At 45.7% G+C, this 14,991-nt stretch overlaps 1 protein-coding gene across 1 annotated transcript in view; it reads right to left on the bottom strand.

The window, feature by feature from the left end:
- Nucleotides 1-12,339, bottom strand: part of Rxfp2 (relaxin family peptide receptor 2) — a 55,230-nt gene extending 42,891 nt beyond the window's left edge. Inside the window, exons 1-2 of the mRNA XM_026784812.1 lie at nucleotides 12,122-12,339; nucleotides 8,081-8,196 (exon numbers count right to left, since the gene is read on the bottom strand). Coding sequence (XP_026640613.1) covers nucleotides 8,081-8,196; nucleotides 12,122-12,339 — 334 coding nt within the window. The remainder of the gene's footprint in view (nucleotides 1-8,080; nucleotides 8,197-12,121) is intronic.
- Between the last annotated feature and the right edge of the window lie 2,652 nt (nucleotides 12,340-14,991).

Below are 14,991 nucleotides of genomic sequence, written 5' to 3'. Positions count from 1 at the left end.
GTCCCCCGCTGTGTTTGGCACGTACTGAAGGAGACCCACTGGCCATCCGTGGGAGGTGTATTCAGCAGTCTGGGGCGCCTGTCAGCTGTGGAAGTAGAGAGAGGCAGCTTTATTGAAATTCAGAGATTATAAAAGTGGAGGCTGCCAACATCAAAGGAAAACTGGTAGCTTCCAGAGGTTTCCATGGGGGCCCTTTGGCCAAATTCACAGCAGAGTGGAGATTTGAGCTTGTGAAAGAAAGCTGCTGTCACGGTCTCTCCCATCTCTGGTCAGTCTCCAGACATGGCTGTGCCCTGGCATCACACAATGCTTCTGCCCCTGCCTTTTGGAGCCAGCTGCACTGGTGCCCAAGGGTGCTTCTGGTTTCCACTCAACCCTTTTCCTGCCCTACTGAGAAACGATGTTCGAGAAGGATTGGTTAGGTTTTTCCGTGTAAGAATCGTTAGAGACAGTCGGGTCCCTGCTCTGACTATTCAGTACCACAACAGTAGTACTAAACAGAACTGAGGAAAGCCGACGAAAACTAAGGAAAGAACTGAGTGAGGTTCTTCTGAAGAACTAGCCTGCCTCCATCTTGGGCTTGGAAGCCATCTTATTGTAAAGACAAACTCGGTCATTCCTCTTTAAGACTAAACCCGCTTCCCAAGGATTGGACAACACCCTACTCCTGCAACCTTAACTATAAATGGTTCTGTTCTGCTCGTTCCAGGAGTAGCAATCATATTTTTGTTTCAAAAAGTTGCTTATAACCATCTTGCAACCCTACCTTTGTTTCGAAAGTTTGTTGTGACCATCTGTGCCTCCCAGCTGTTATGACTCCCTTGTGATGCACACCTCGCAGCCAAATCCTTGTTTCAGGAAGGAATAGCTTGCTATATTTATGTTCTGGTCCTTTGACCCCGCCTGTTTTGCCTGCCAGATCCCCATTTGGAAACCCCTTACTCCTGAGCTACAAAAGCCTTGTCTTCCTCACATCTGAGGCTAAACTCTGGAACCCCGCCTTAGGGGGTGGTAGCCCATGCACATGAATAAAAAAAGCTTGCTGTAATTAATTGCTTGTTTTAATTAATTTGGCCACAAAGAATTGGGTCAGTGGTCTTTCTCCTCTCTTCGTTGGGATTAACACTCTCCCCAAACCAGTACCAGAGAGGACGGTCCACAGAGGTGACTGGCCAAAGGAGGCCATTTCCTAGGTAACTGAGGGGTGCTGCTTACCTCTGTGAGGCTGAGACTGTCACGGAGGGAGGCCATTGAGCTGCAGGGATGCAGCAGACATCACAGACAAAGCCTCCGTCATTCATTTAAGAGTTAACTATTGGAACATTCAGGAAACATTAACTGATTGCCAGTCAACCAGACAGACACTGGTGTCCCCTCTGGGTACTCCATCTGAATAGGTTACAGTGGCACTCTGGGCAGCTGTCACTTGATTGGTATACTTGCCGGAAGCTGCCTGATTCCTGGGAAGAGTCAGGACATCTCTAAAAGCATTGCGCAGAGTCCAGGCTGACCACAAACTCATGATTCTCCTGTCGTAGCCTCAGGGGTCCTGAGATTACAAGCCTGTCTCACTGTGCCTGCCTGGCTGTGTTCCAGTGTTGAAAATTTCCATCTTGTGTGTGATTGGAGAGTCCGCTTTCTTTCTGAAAACTGCCAGAGGACGGTGAGCTCAGAGGATGCCCAGTGGGGTGGGTAAAGGGCAGAGGAGCAGGGCAGACTGTGAAGGTGACAGACTAGATCCATCTTGCCTGGGTGACATTGGGACCTCTCCCTGCATCATCTCTTTACTCCTCAAATTCTGAGTCGTGGATCTCCCTGTTTCTAGAACTTTCATTGGCTGTTATTCCTCTGGTCGGGATTCATCCAAATCTCACTGCCATCAGTTCACAGTTCCCCGGCACCCAGAACTCCTGCACTGGTCAGGATAGACCCTACACAAATGTAGGGAACCCCACACATAGACCTGCTGAGCCATTTGCAGGTCCCATGGTCATGAGCCAGGGTCAGGGATGAGGCTTGATGATATCTGAAGGATGAGGGCTCCCACTTGCTCCCAGTAAAGTCTCCCAAGTCTGTACACTGCCTCGGCATCTCGAACCTCTCTACATAAATTATAGCATTTCTTTCCTGTATTTCCAGTATCTTTCCCTTGCCATAGCATCCCCTCAACACTCTGCCACGTTAGTCTAATTCAGTCAGTTCTCAGAGCTGGACATAGCTTAGGGACAGAGCTCTTGTCTCGTGAGGTCCAGGTTCAGTCTTCAGTATCATAACACACACACACACACACACACACACACACACACACACACACACACACTCCTAAACAAACCAGAAAAATCATCAGATCTCATCTTCAAAACAACTAAACCAACCAAGCAGTCCAAGTCCTGTTATATCCAGTTGCCTTTGGGACCAAGACCCAGTCTTCTCCCCTTTACAATGACATTGCTCAGAAGGATCCCAAAAGCCAATGTCTCCATTGCCTCCAGTCCACTATGCATCAACCCACTGCTTCTACCGCTGGCCTTGTTACTCCAGCAGGGTCAACATCAGGACCGGTGTTTGTTTGCCTGCTGGCCCTCCCTCACCCTTTCTCCTTTTAAAAAGAAATTTCACTACGGAGCCCTGGCAAGCCTGGAATTTACTCTGTAAACCAGGCTGACTTTAAACACGCAAAGATCCCATTGCTTCTGCCTCCCAAGTGCTGGGATTCAAACTGTGTGCCTAATGTCCTTTTCTGCTACCGATCTTGTCCCCTGACGTGTCTGACAAATTCTACCGCCTTCATCAGACAACATGCGTCCTTCCCCTGCTCTGTGGCCCCTCCCTGCCCAGCTCTACTTCCTCTTCCAGAGCCCCCCTCTTAGCCTCTCAATCACATTCTCTTTTTTGTTTTTAATTGAAAAAAAAATGTGGGTGGCACAGCATCCTGAAGTTCACTGGGTAGGCACGAGGCCAGAGCTTTTTAGGGTTTTGAAATTCTTTGAATAACAAATCAAAGAATTTACCAGAACTTGCGAAGATCATTAATATTTTAGCTTCGTAAGGGTGCTCTAAAAATCTCTGTTACATTTCATCTCGATTTTTTCGAAAAATAGTATTCTATTATCTCCCCAGAGAAGACAGGTTCATCTTCTAAAGGGAGGCTCTAACATTCACGCTGGGGGCGGGGGCGCAGGGGCTTGTGGGAAGTTCCTTCCTGACAGCAGCAGGACTTCGGAACACAGTGTTTGGAATGTTATGTGAGAAAACAGAGTCTGGAGATGTGGCTGGAATTTTCCGGGGAGGTCAGGCCCCTTGTTATAACTCAGGCGTATCGTCTCCCCATTTGTCACTTGTCTGCGACTTCGCTTCCAAGAGGGGCTCCGGGGGTGAAACTCCCGGACCCTGGCATTCAAATAACTCTGCAAACTGAAACGTAAAGGCAACTGACTTGCTTTTAAATCTGTACGGTCGGGTCGAGGCTTGCTTCATGATAGGCTTCTGAAGGCGGCAATGCTTGCGACTATTTCTATTCAATATTATAATGGAACGCTAAGCCTATGGAGGTAAGCAAGAGAGTGAAACGGATTGACAATTACCAAAAGGGGGAGGTTACAACTGCTGTCGTTTATAGACGACTGTGCTGGAATAATCTAACCATGAGAAACCTGAGGTTTTCCCCATAGCCAGCTGGATATAAGCAGCAAACAATGGGAAAGGAAAATGACCAGCACAACCACCTTTTCCATCAACAGCCACATACTTAGAGATAAGCCCAAAACATGGACACAGTTTTTCTGTAAAATATAGGCAATCATTGAGAGAAATCAATGCTGTAAACAAACAGAGGAACATGACAGATAGGTGAAGAGAGAGAATTATAAGGGCTGGAGAGGCTTCAAATGCTGTCTCCAGGGCACAACCGCCATGGCAAAGATGATCTCACAGCAGCTGTGGCTGCTTGCCCTGGGCCTGCACAAGACTGGGCCTGTCAACAGTCAATCATGGAATGGGGAGGGGCTCCTGGGAGCCCCTCCTCTCCCAGCGGAACTGTTGACTATAGATAGATTCTGGGCCAGGGAGGGTCACTGTTTCCAGCTGTGTACCCAACAGTGAGTCCACCAGGTTCCAGCAGGTAGTTCCAAATGCGTGGTGATAGGGCCGGCTCGGGTTAAAATTGGGGCTGGGAGACAAAAGAAAAAAAACATGGAAATGATAAAGGGACCTGCAGAGACCCCTGGAACTGGAGTTACAGATGGTTGTGAGCAACCATGTAGGTGCTGGGAGGAGAACCGGGGCCTCTGAAAGAGTAGCAAGTACTCTTACCCCCTAAGCCTTTTCTCCAGCCCTCCCCATACTTTACAAAACAATTTGAGGGAGCCTATGACGTCATGCAAGCTCTACTCACTGCTGGGGATTCTCATGAAAACACCTGCTTTGGGAAACATCTCATCCTCTCCTGAAGCCTGCAAACTGTATGAGTCATCAGGCTGTTTTTGGAGTCACTGGAAATGTGTGCCTGGACCCCCTCCCTACATCCCACTACCAGAACATTCTCAGGGGAATCTCACTCCCCATAGTCCCAAACTGGCGACCATCTAAATATCTTTGAAAGAGCCTTGTAAAGGATAGCGACAGGATCCCACAATGACATGCTCTGCAGGCTGGGAAAGGAACCAGCGAAAGTGTCAAAGTGATTTCAGGTCCCGCAGAACCACAGGCCAAACCTCCTCACTCTCTCAAGCTCTCTTGTCTCTTGCAGGAAACCATTCCTGGAAGTCTGCCTTTTATGCTGGGAAGACACGGCGGTTTTAGCATGCGCCGTTCTTTGCACTGGGAATGCGCTTTGTTTTCCTTTCCCACTTCCTCTTTATTTGACATTCATCTCTGAAGTCATTTCTGGGAAAGGCTCCCCGAGCCTTAGAAGACCACTCCAGGTCGTGAGCTTTCATCCCCAACCACGTGATGACCTTGCCCGTCCTCCATACTAATTCTTAGAGCATTGGATTTTTTTTTCTTCACACAGTACACTATGCCTTGTTTGGTGGAAAGAAATTAATTATTCATTTTAACTGTTCCGGTGGCAAGGAAACTTCTCGATTACTAGCATGTGGTACATGTCTCAGAAGTTGTCATCTACATATGAAATATTCAGGAATAGGAGGAGGTGTTTCTGCAAGCAAGCAGCAAACACACACATTTCACGCACATAAGGAGGCTGACCCGCTCCAGTGCTAGGAGCTCCTGTGCTGTTAGGGAGGACACCTTATCTCTCCCAGGGGGTGATTTTAGCTTTTATTACAGTAAGAGCAGAGTTTGAAAATGGGAAAGAGGAAATGGCTATCAAGGAAATGGCTTCAATAAGGAAGTCCACTTTCAGGGAACTCTGCAGAGACCTTGGTTCTCTTCCTGCTTGCGAGGTGGTGTACGTCAAGACTCTCTGGTCTCCTTTGCACCCGGAAGTCACACATTTGAGTCCCGCTGACAGAAGGGACTGTAGGTTCTCTTCCACCTTTTAAAATATCTCCCGCGCTTACATAAAAGCTCCATCTAAACCACAGTCGAGCGAAGTGTAGATAACAAATGACAGGTAAATGAGAAAGAGAAAGCAGAAAGCTCTTTCTTTTTGCTGCCATTTGTCATGACGTAATTAATTTTTCCCATAGAATGGAATGGTGATTAACATTGTCTTGTAGGAAAACTTGCGTGTTCAAAGTTTGAATTATGCTATCTGCTAGGAAGCTGTACATTGATCGTTAGTGCGGGATTAGCAATTCCTTTGCCGAGTATTTAATTTGTCCCTATCACCTCCAACTTCAAAAATAAAAAGCTTTACAAGTAGAATTAATGTGATAGACGATCCAGGTGGATTCAATTAACTGTCCAGATACACACACAGATGGTATAATAAAAATATCATATTTTTATTTTTTAAAAAATGAGTTGGGGTGAAGATACGGCTCAGTAGTTAAGGGCTTTGGCTGCTCTTCCAGAGGACCTGGGTTCGGCTTCCAGCACCCACGATTCGACTTACAACTCAACTTACAAGTACCTGTGATCTGGTGCCATCTCCTGGCCTCGTGTGGGCCCTGCATGCACGTAACACACATACGGGCGAAACGCCATAGCCATAAAATAAATACATAAAAATAACTTCAAATTATAGAACGATACATTTGGACACGCTTGTAAGCATGACTCGAGCAACAGAGCCAGCTAGTGTGTCTCTGCACTGTGCAGCATCGCAGCTTCCCCCCCCCCCCCATCTATTGCATCTTCTTGTTTTGGCACCCAAGGGTCTGTCTCTTTAACTTCATCCCTGGTAGTTAGGAGACCCTCAGGGATGATGCCACGGCTGCGGATACTGAGCATTTGGCATTTGGAGAGAGCTGAGAGCCAAAGTCAATGTCAGGACTATGACCTCACGTTAATCAGCTGGCGGTAAGTCAGCCTCATGTAGGACTGCCTCCCGGCCTATCCAGACCCTCGTCCCAGTGACCTTCTGTTCTGCCGTGTGCACCTTCTCATATTTCCTTCTTGATACAGCACAGACCTAGTAATCAAAATTAAGGGCACTGGCTGCTCTTGCAGAGGTCCTGAGTTCAGGTCCCAACATCGCGATGGTGGCTCATGAAGTCTTTAACTCTAGTTCTAGGGGATCTGGTGCCCTCTTCTGGCCCCAGTGGGCACTGCGTGCATGTGGTGTGTTCTGACTTCCAGGCGAACACCCCACCCCTCTGTGGGCAAATCCTACATATGCTTCCATATTACTATCCCCAAATGAAGTCTGTCATTGTTGGTATGATCAGAGTTCGGCTCAAATGTAGTTTGAGAAGGCTGAGTGCAACTGGGCTAGCAGAGGGCGGTACTGAGCCGCTGAGTGGACCAGGGAGAGAACTGCTCTGACTGGCCACCCAAAGTTGTGATCTCAGTAAAACACTTTGCTCATAGCCAACAGGAAAGCAATGGGGAGCCGCTGTAGACAGGACACGGGCCTGGGTCTGGATCATCCACAAGACAAAATGCCTGCAGTATCTATCCCAACAAGCTGCCTACGTGACCATACCCATGAGCCCGCTTAGAGAGGGTCAGAAAACAGGACGGACGTTTCTCCAGCCTCACAAGCAAATCCAGGGCCAAGCACAGGGGAAATCTATACTGGAGAAGTTGGGACTCAAACAGCTTTAAGAAATAGCTTAAAATCCATAATCTTAAAAGTCCTCAATGCAGAGGCTGTAAAAATACAGAGGCCGGGGGAATGGGTCAGTGGTTAAGAGAGCTGGCTGTTCTTCCAGAAGACGGGAGTTTGAGTCCCAGCACCTGAATGTCAGTTCGCAGCCTTCTGTAAATCTAGTTCCGGAAAATCTCATTCCCTTTTCTGGCCTCCAAGGGTACTGAGCACATACATACATGCATTCAGGCAAACACATGCCCGGTATCTCAAGATACCAGAAGAGAGCAACAGATCCCCTAGAACTGGAGTTACAGATGGTTGGGAGCCACCATGTGGGTGTTGGGTACCTGGAGCCAGGTCCTTAGCAAGAGCAACCAGTGTTCTTAACAGTGATCTCTCTCTCTAACTCCAATGCACACATATACATATTTATGTACTAATCTTAGAAAGGTAATGATTGAATACCATTTCCGGTTGATTAAGGGAATTTTTTTTCAGTCGACAGAATTAATTTTCTATAGCACAAATCAATGCATTTTTACAATACATGCATAAAGAAGGATTCTAGATTGTCCCTGGTTGATTTAGACTAAATTTGTAGACAAACTTGATCAAACTTCGTTTTCAGGGCTTCCTATATTTCAGAATTGTGGGCAAAAGGCTTTAAGAAGAGAACATTGCCAGCACTGAAGTATTGAAGGTATAATGATCGTTTGGCTCTGTTTGGGTTTTGTGCCCCAATCTTAGCCCACACAATCTTAGTGATGACCATCACCAGGCCAGGACACCAGGGGACAGCCACAAATGCCAGAAAGGAAGTCGAGTTAACAAGAAGCAGAAAGCTACAGGAAGTCCTTGGAGAGGAAGCCCAGCAAAGACAGAGGTGATGAGAGGCCAGGAACACTTGAAGGAAGGTCTTACTGAAAGGGACGGATCCCCGAGTGGAAATACAGACACAGGCATGGACACCGTTGATGGAGCAGCCCTGGGAGTCAGGATGGGATGTGGCAGGGTTGGAGGGAGCGGAGAAACAGAGGCTGGTGGAACAGGAGGGTTGAGAAGCACAGACATGGAAAACCAGAAAGATTTCAGAAGGAGACCAGACAGGAAGCAGAGAGCTTAGCGGGGCTGTAGCCATGATAGGAAGAGGGGGACAAAGGTGAGCAGAGGCAAATACACAGGAAGTGAACCCACGAAGCAGTGCCTTCCTCAAATACCAAACAGTGGCCATGCCTCTGCTGTAGACAGCAGGAGGCGACCATCTCCCTTCCTCGCTTCTCCTTGGCCTCTAGCAAGCAGTGCTCTGCATTTCAGGAGAGTCTCTTAACCTCCACAGGGGAGAACGTGCCGCATTTTTCTACCTGTGTGGAAGGAAGGTGCTCACACACTCCAAGCCCGAGGTGACGTGAAAGACAGGGAAATTCAAATTATCCTGTGTTGATTGGCACACCCAGGACTCCTCACACTGAGTCCTGCTGATGGGCACAATCAATCCATGTCAGCAAAAAGCAAAAGGCCGATTGAAGGCTGTGGCTATTAAAGAAACGAAAAGTGTGTGTGTGTATGTGCTTGTTCTTCTTTGCACATCACAGCATGGGCACAGCCAGATACGACCCAGGATCCCCTCCCCCCACACAAACGGCTACAAGGTTGACAAGGCAAGTGAAAAGATGAAGTAAAAAATGAAAGCAAAGAGCAAAACACAGCAAAATCAGAATATTCCTACTTAGGAGTAGGAGAGAAGGGAGCAGGCATCACCAGGGACAGGCAAGGGGCCAAGGCAGCGGGCAGAAGGGCCAGAGAAGAAAGGAAGGCTAGAATTCTATCGGTTATCATTTAACCATTTTAACGACCCTTTCTTTCACAACATGGCTAATTTCCAGACTGCAGTTTCTGTCTAGTGTTAACCCTTCAAACACCCACTTATCGTGCATATGCAAAACCAGCGTTTTGGGGAGGACATTTTACAAAGACCCTCCGAGGTCCCCTGCCCTGGAAGCATAGCCATGAAAGATTAATACACTGTAAATTAAACACACACACACACCAACAACATTTTTGTTTGTTTCCGCATAATTCTCCCTATACCTCCACTAGTATTTCTTGTGTAAAACAAACATTGATTTTGCTTAATTAGCAAGTTACACATTTACTGAGTAAGTAAAACACGACGTTTGGCGGTGCTGGCTCATTCTAAAAGCCACCTGCCTTTATTTTTACATTACTTCTTTACCCCCAAGTAATTCGTTATTGGTTGAAGTTTACTTGAGACAGCATATTTCAAGATTTAAAAAGCATCAGGGTTTTTTGTGTTTGTTTGTTTGGTTTGTTTTTTTTCCAGCATCAGCTCACTTGCAGCGTCCTAGTTTCGTGTCTTGGATTCAGGTGGAAGGTGTTTTGAAAGTCTTTGCTGCAGCTGGCCACGCTTCTTCCCAGTGAGGGGGCACCTGTGGCGGAGCATGCCCACCCGGGCACCTCTGGAGGTTACACAGCTGAGAAGGCTTTGGCATTGGGGTCCCAGGCTACCCATTCCAAGCAGGTCCTATTTTTTGCCTCAAACAGGCAAATTTATTTTTCTATTAAAGGCGAGAAAGAATTTCAAGAGGACTGGCTTGAAATACAATTGATTTTCACAGCTAGGCACAGCATGGGTGCAATTGTGTGAAATTAAAACGTAGTTGGAGCCGCTTTTCTGCAGTCTCAGAGAACCCATGGTTTGGAAAGCACCCTCGAGGCTTAGCTGCAGCTTGGCCACGAGGGGGCACTCAAACACTACTCATCGCGAAGTGCCCGCCAGGGCTCCGCTTTGCGTTAAGATCACGCTTAGTGAAGAGCAGGCAATGATTTGAGAACGTTGCAGTTGGTAGTTAGCAAGTAGGATTCTCCGAACTTGATACTTTAATTTTCCTCAGAGGCGCACTGTTTGAGCTTGTAAGACTGTCCCTATTCGTTCATTAAGATTCCTTTTTAAGATGGTTTGGGGCCAGATTAGCAAACATCCTGAGTGAATTAATTAGTGATAAAGCGACATCACGACAGATGCCTGGAGGTTGCCGGCCAAGGCAACCTAAGTTGTTGGTTAAGACAGGAAACATAATTTACTCTATGAGCACTCGACTGACCGCGGCCCGACGAGAAAACAATCGTGCAGCTTGAACTGCTCGAAAAGGGATCGCAAATTTAACTTAGGAAAACAATTTTTTTTCTGAAAAAAATACAAAAATGAAAAACAAAAACAAAACCTTCTGTTTGGTTGTGACAAAGAGACTTGCTGTTTTAGATGTCAAGAATTGAATGAGGAAATGCAAGAGCCGTAGCAATTCTTAAATAAATAATTGCAGTTTCCTAAGATGCCAGCATCGAGCACACGATGCACTCTGAAGCTACTCACTGTAAACACAAAGGTTTGAGATGAGGTGAAGTAATGCGAGCTTAGAAAACAACACTTATCAGAGAATTGTAATTAATCAATAAACATTTACTAGGTTTGCGGTATAAATCTAAAATGAGGCCCTCAGGGGAAAAAAATCCCAAATGATCTGCTTTAAATTTCTTCTCTCCCTCACCAACTTTTCAGAGCCGATTGCTGTCGTAAACCATTAGCTGTAACGTTAGAGCGATGTGGGGGCCGTGGGGGTCGGGAAGGTTAGCGCACGCACACTCCAGAGCCCCAAGATGAGGATGCGGGTGATCCTCTGGGCATCCAGGGCTCTTGAAAGAGCGCAAGGACCTTCTTTTTACTCGTCCATTCTTAAGCATCCTCCAAAACTGAGGGTAACGAATGGAGACAGAACGCAGACTTCTGAATTAAGATCTTCAACCAAATCAGACTCCTGTTTCTAAAGCCATGGTTTTCTGAAAGATGAGTTTACCGTTTCTCTTTAGAGAACAGATTTCCATGTAACGTCCAAAACTGGGCTGCATATACCGCGTACAGCATACATCGTGCTAGGGCCTTTGACAGATAATTTGAAACAAAGTTCTGGTGTCACTGCTAATTCCAAACAAGATTTAAATATTTAAAAACCTTTTGGTGGGTGTTCTTAAATGCTGCAGTCTATGCTTGGAAATGAAGTCTGTCTGTGCCCTTAAGCAGAACGTTTTACTTAAAGATGAAAACCATTCACTCGGAACCTGCCTAAACAAACTGAGTAGTTATAAAAAGGATTTTTTTTTTCAGGAGCTAATTATAATTTCAAAATCTAATATTTATTCTTGAAAGTTTTAAAGGAAAACTATGAATTAACTGAATACATTTTGAACCAAAGTAATAACGAGCTCACATATCACGGGAGTAGATGTTAACTTGTGGCAAAATGAGATTTTCACCTAAACTTGAAGCAGTTTAGCAGTTTGTGGCTATAAAAGTGAGAAAGTTACTGATTGGAAGCAGACCATTCTACCCAAGCTTTCCAAACCTCAGAACAGATAAGAGGGGAATATAAAAATATCCATTTTATAGTTAGTAACTCTTCTCCATAGGTGAACTAGAGAGCCTGGCTTTTTTGGATTTGTATGTGGTTTGCAGTCCTTAGTTTAAATGGACAGAAGCAAATAAATATACAAAAAAACCCCAAACAAACAGAAAAAACCCAGCCGCTAACAATTGATGGCATGCATTTTATAGACATATTTCAACAGGTTGGATTTCTACAGACCCGTCTTTCAGTTTACGAATCTCCCCTGCTCTCAGAAGGAAATACTAAAGTACATTTTTCTTTGCTATAATTGCTATGTCCACATTGATATTTAAACCACAGCTCATCTTTAGTTCTAACAACATGAAAAGTTGGGTTTCTGGGGAGAGGCATGTTGCATTTGGAAACTGCACTTAGAGCTCATTTCTGGGGGATGCACCCTGGGGTGTCTATTTTTCAAACCCTGCATTGAGGCTGTTGTAAACATCTCAGAACTACAGACCGGTTCTCTAATCTTGGGGAATTGGGGAATCAGCAGCCTTACCTTTGACCTCCGTCAGGGTGATGACATGAAGTAGGAGCCACATTGCCATCAATCTGAGCTAGACAGGTGTCCAGTAGCGGAGGAGAGACCTGCAGGTTTGCGGCAGTTGCGTTCTTAGACGTGTCCTCCTTGCTCCTCGGAAGGAGTTCTGCTGGAGCCTGGTGCCTCCCATGCGTCTGAGCATGCTCAGCTGAAACTTCCCTGGCATGAAGGGACATGGTCGCTTGTCACTAGGGAACCTGCTCTTTTTTTTTTTTTTTCCTTCTTCTTTCTGTCCTTACAGTTTGTTTGTTTCGCTTTCTTTTAAACGTCCAGTGTGTTCCTGACCATTGCATTCATCCTGGGAGAAGAGGGGCCATGTAAATAGCGCCTTAGCCTTACTAGATGTGCGATGTTTTAATAGCTTTGTGGTTTTCGCCGAAGCACCTGGAACAACTCGCACACATCCTTCACCTATACATACGTAGCATCTCAAGGTGTAAAAGAATATAGATCTACCAAGAACGCAGTGGGAACTCTTTAGACGCAGTTTTCACGCAAGATGCAAATGAGAAAAAAAAAAGCTCCTCGCTAACACATACATGAAGGACACTAGGGACCATATTGAGCATATTGAGACAGCAAGGGTTCGAAGTGTGGGCTCGTGTTCAGCAGCTGAAATAGTCACCTAATACTTTAAATTTTGCTTAGACTCCTCATAACGGCAGTCGAGTTTTAAAGCACAGAGCACCCCGCTTGCACTCAATTCTCGAAGCCACTGTGGCTTCTTTCTCACTCACACCCCAAGGCAGCTTTTTAAACAGTCGGCTTCGTGTGAGCTTCGGTAGGGACTTCAATTGATCCGACAGTAATCCTAAAGAATGCCCCAGGAAGACAAGCAGGATTTCCTTGGCAAACTATGGATTATTTATTTATTTATTTATTTATTTATTTATTTATTTATTTTTGGTTTTTTCGAGACAGGGTTTCTCTGTGGCTTTGGAGCCTGTCCTGGAACTAGCTCTTTTTTTCACTAACTGGGGAAGAAGGGCTGTCGTGTGTGTTAGAGCAGGGCTGGGCAGGATGGGAGCCCCACTTGCTGCTTCAGGCTGCCAGCAGGTGGAGCCGGCCTCAGGCTCTCCTTCCAGCCTTTGATAGACTAAAGATCCAAACAGAATTTGAGATACAAAATATTTTATTTATCACATAATGAAGTCAGTTCTTGTGCCTTTTAAGAAATGGGCTAAAAATTCCTGTCGACACTCTTGCGATGCGTTGAGGTCCAGGCTCGTCTGATTTTCAAACGAAAGGAAAGAGCAGCAGAGAATGAAACATGAAAAAAATTTGGGAAGGATTTCTCCTGTTTGAAGAAACCTTCCCCTGCTGTTCACTGAACTTGAGGTCTTTTAAGATAAAACAAGAACAAAACAAAAACGAAAACAACAACAACAACAAAAACCTCTGTCACTTAAAAAAAAAACAAACCTCCCACTGTGCTGCTCAGATAACCTCTGAGCTGCCAGGATGAGGGACATTGAGCTTCAGTTGTTAAAATGTCAAGTGTAAATTTTAAAATGCAGTTAAATACCGTTAACTGGCCGCCACAAGGCTGTTTGAAGTGTAAGTATATTCTCCACAAAAATGTATCTTTGGGGGAAAGAAAAAGGTATCTAGACTTCAAAGATTTTAGTTTAGAATTCTGCATTAACGCTAAACTCGAGCTTAATATTAACTGAATTTGCAAAAGCCAGATCCTCTGTATCAGGGCTGCTCAGAGTTAATCTTTGAAATGTTAACCCAGGATGACCCAGAATGCAGTAATTATAAATAATAATTAAGAACACCTTCAGCTCATTCCTGATGTTTGAAGGCAGAAACCGTGAGCATGTGAGCAGCTTTGTAGTTGATGCATTTTATCTTTGATGGGTCGTGGGTGCATGACCTGCAGCTGGAGAGGCTGAAAGGCACACAGGGGTATGATAGATGTGTGCAAGCAGGGGTGAATGAACCCAGTTTCTCCTTAAAGGTACACTCTGCAAAGAGGTTCCAGAGGGGTGCTTCGTGCAGAGCTAGAATGGAAGACTTGGCAAATTGCTTCAGAGAAGCACACAACTGCCTTGGTGAGCCTTACTCATTTCTCCCGTTACAATCTCCTGTCAGGAGTGACTTTTGATCAGAATATTGCAAATATAAGTATGTGATGTGTTATCCAGTGCGATTCAACGAGTTTCTGGCTAATTGAGGGGAGTAGGTGTGCTGAAACTTTAGGGGCCTAGTTCTCTCTGGATAAGGGGTGCAGACTGCCAGTCTCTCTGGATAAGGGGTACAAACTGCCAGTCTCTCGGGATAAGGGGTGTAGGCTTCCAGTCTCTCTGGCTAAGGAGTGTAGGCTTCCAGTCTCTCTGGATAAGGGGTACAAACTGCCAGTCTCTCGGGATAAGGGGTACAGACTGCCGGCCTCTCTGGATAAGGTATGAAGGCTGCCGGCCTCTCTGGATAACAGGTGAAGGCTGCCGGTCTCTGCTGCAGTAACCTTTATATACACTCTAGAGATCACCGTGAATGTAAGATTCAATCCTTTCTTTGAGAGCGTTTTACCAACCAGACAAATGCGTTGCACTGTGACGTTTGCATACAGGCAAACACTGTCTTTTCGTCACCTTTCCCACCCCTTCATTATCCTTTCCGTTCTTCTCACTTTCTATTCGTTCTTTGAGAATTTTGTGCAATGTTTTCATCCACTTAACATCAGCTCCTCCCAGACGCATCCCCCTTCTCTACTTAGAGCCCAATGTTGTTCGTTGTTCTCTCTCTCTCTCTCTCTCTCTCTCTCTCTCTCTCTCTCTCTCTCCTCTCCTCTCCTCTCTCTCTTTCTCTCTCTCTCTCTCTCT

The sequence above is a fragment of the Microtus ochrogaster genome, chromosome 2, assembly GCF_000317375.1.
Source record: "Microtus ochrogaster isolate Prairie Vole_2 chromosome 2, MicOch1.0, whole genome shotgun sequence".
NCBI classification, from domain to species: Eukaryota; Metazoa; Chordata; class Mammalia; order Rodentia; family Cricetidae; genus Microtus; species Microtus ochrogaster.
This window is presented reverse-complemented; position numbering and strand designations above follow the sequence as displayed.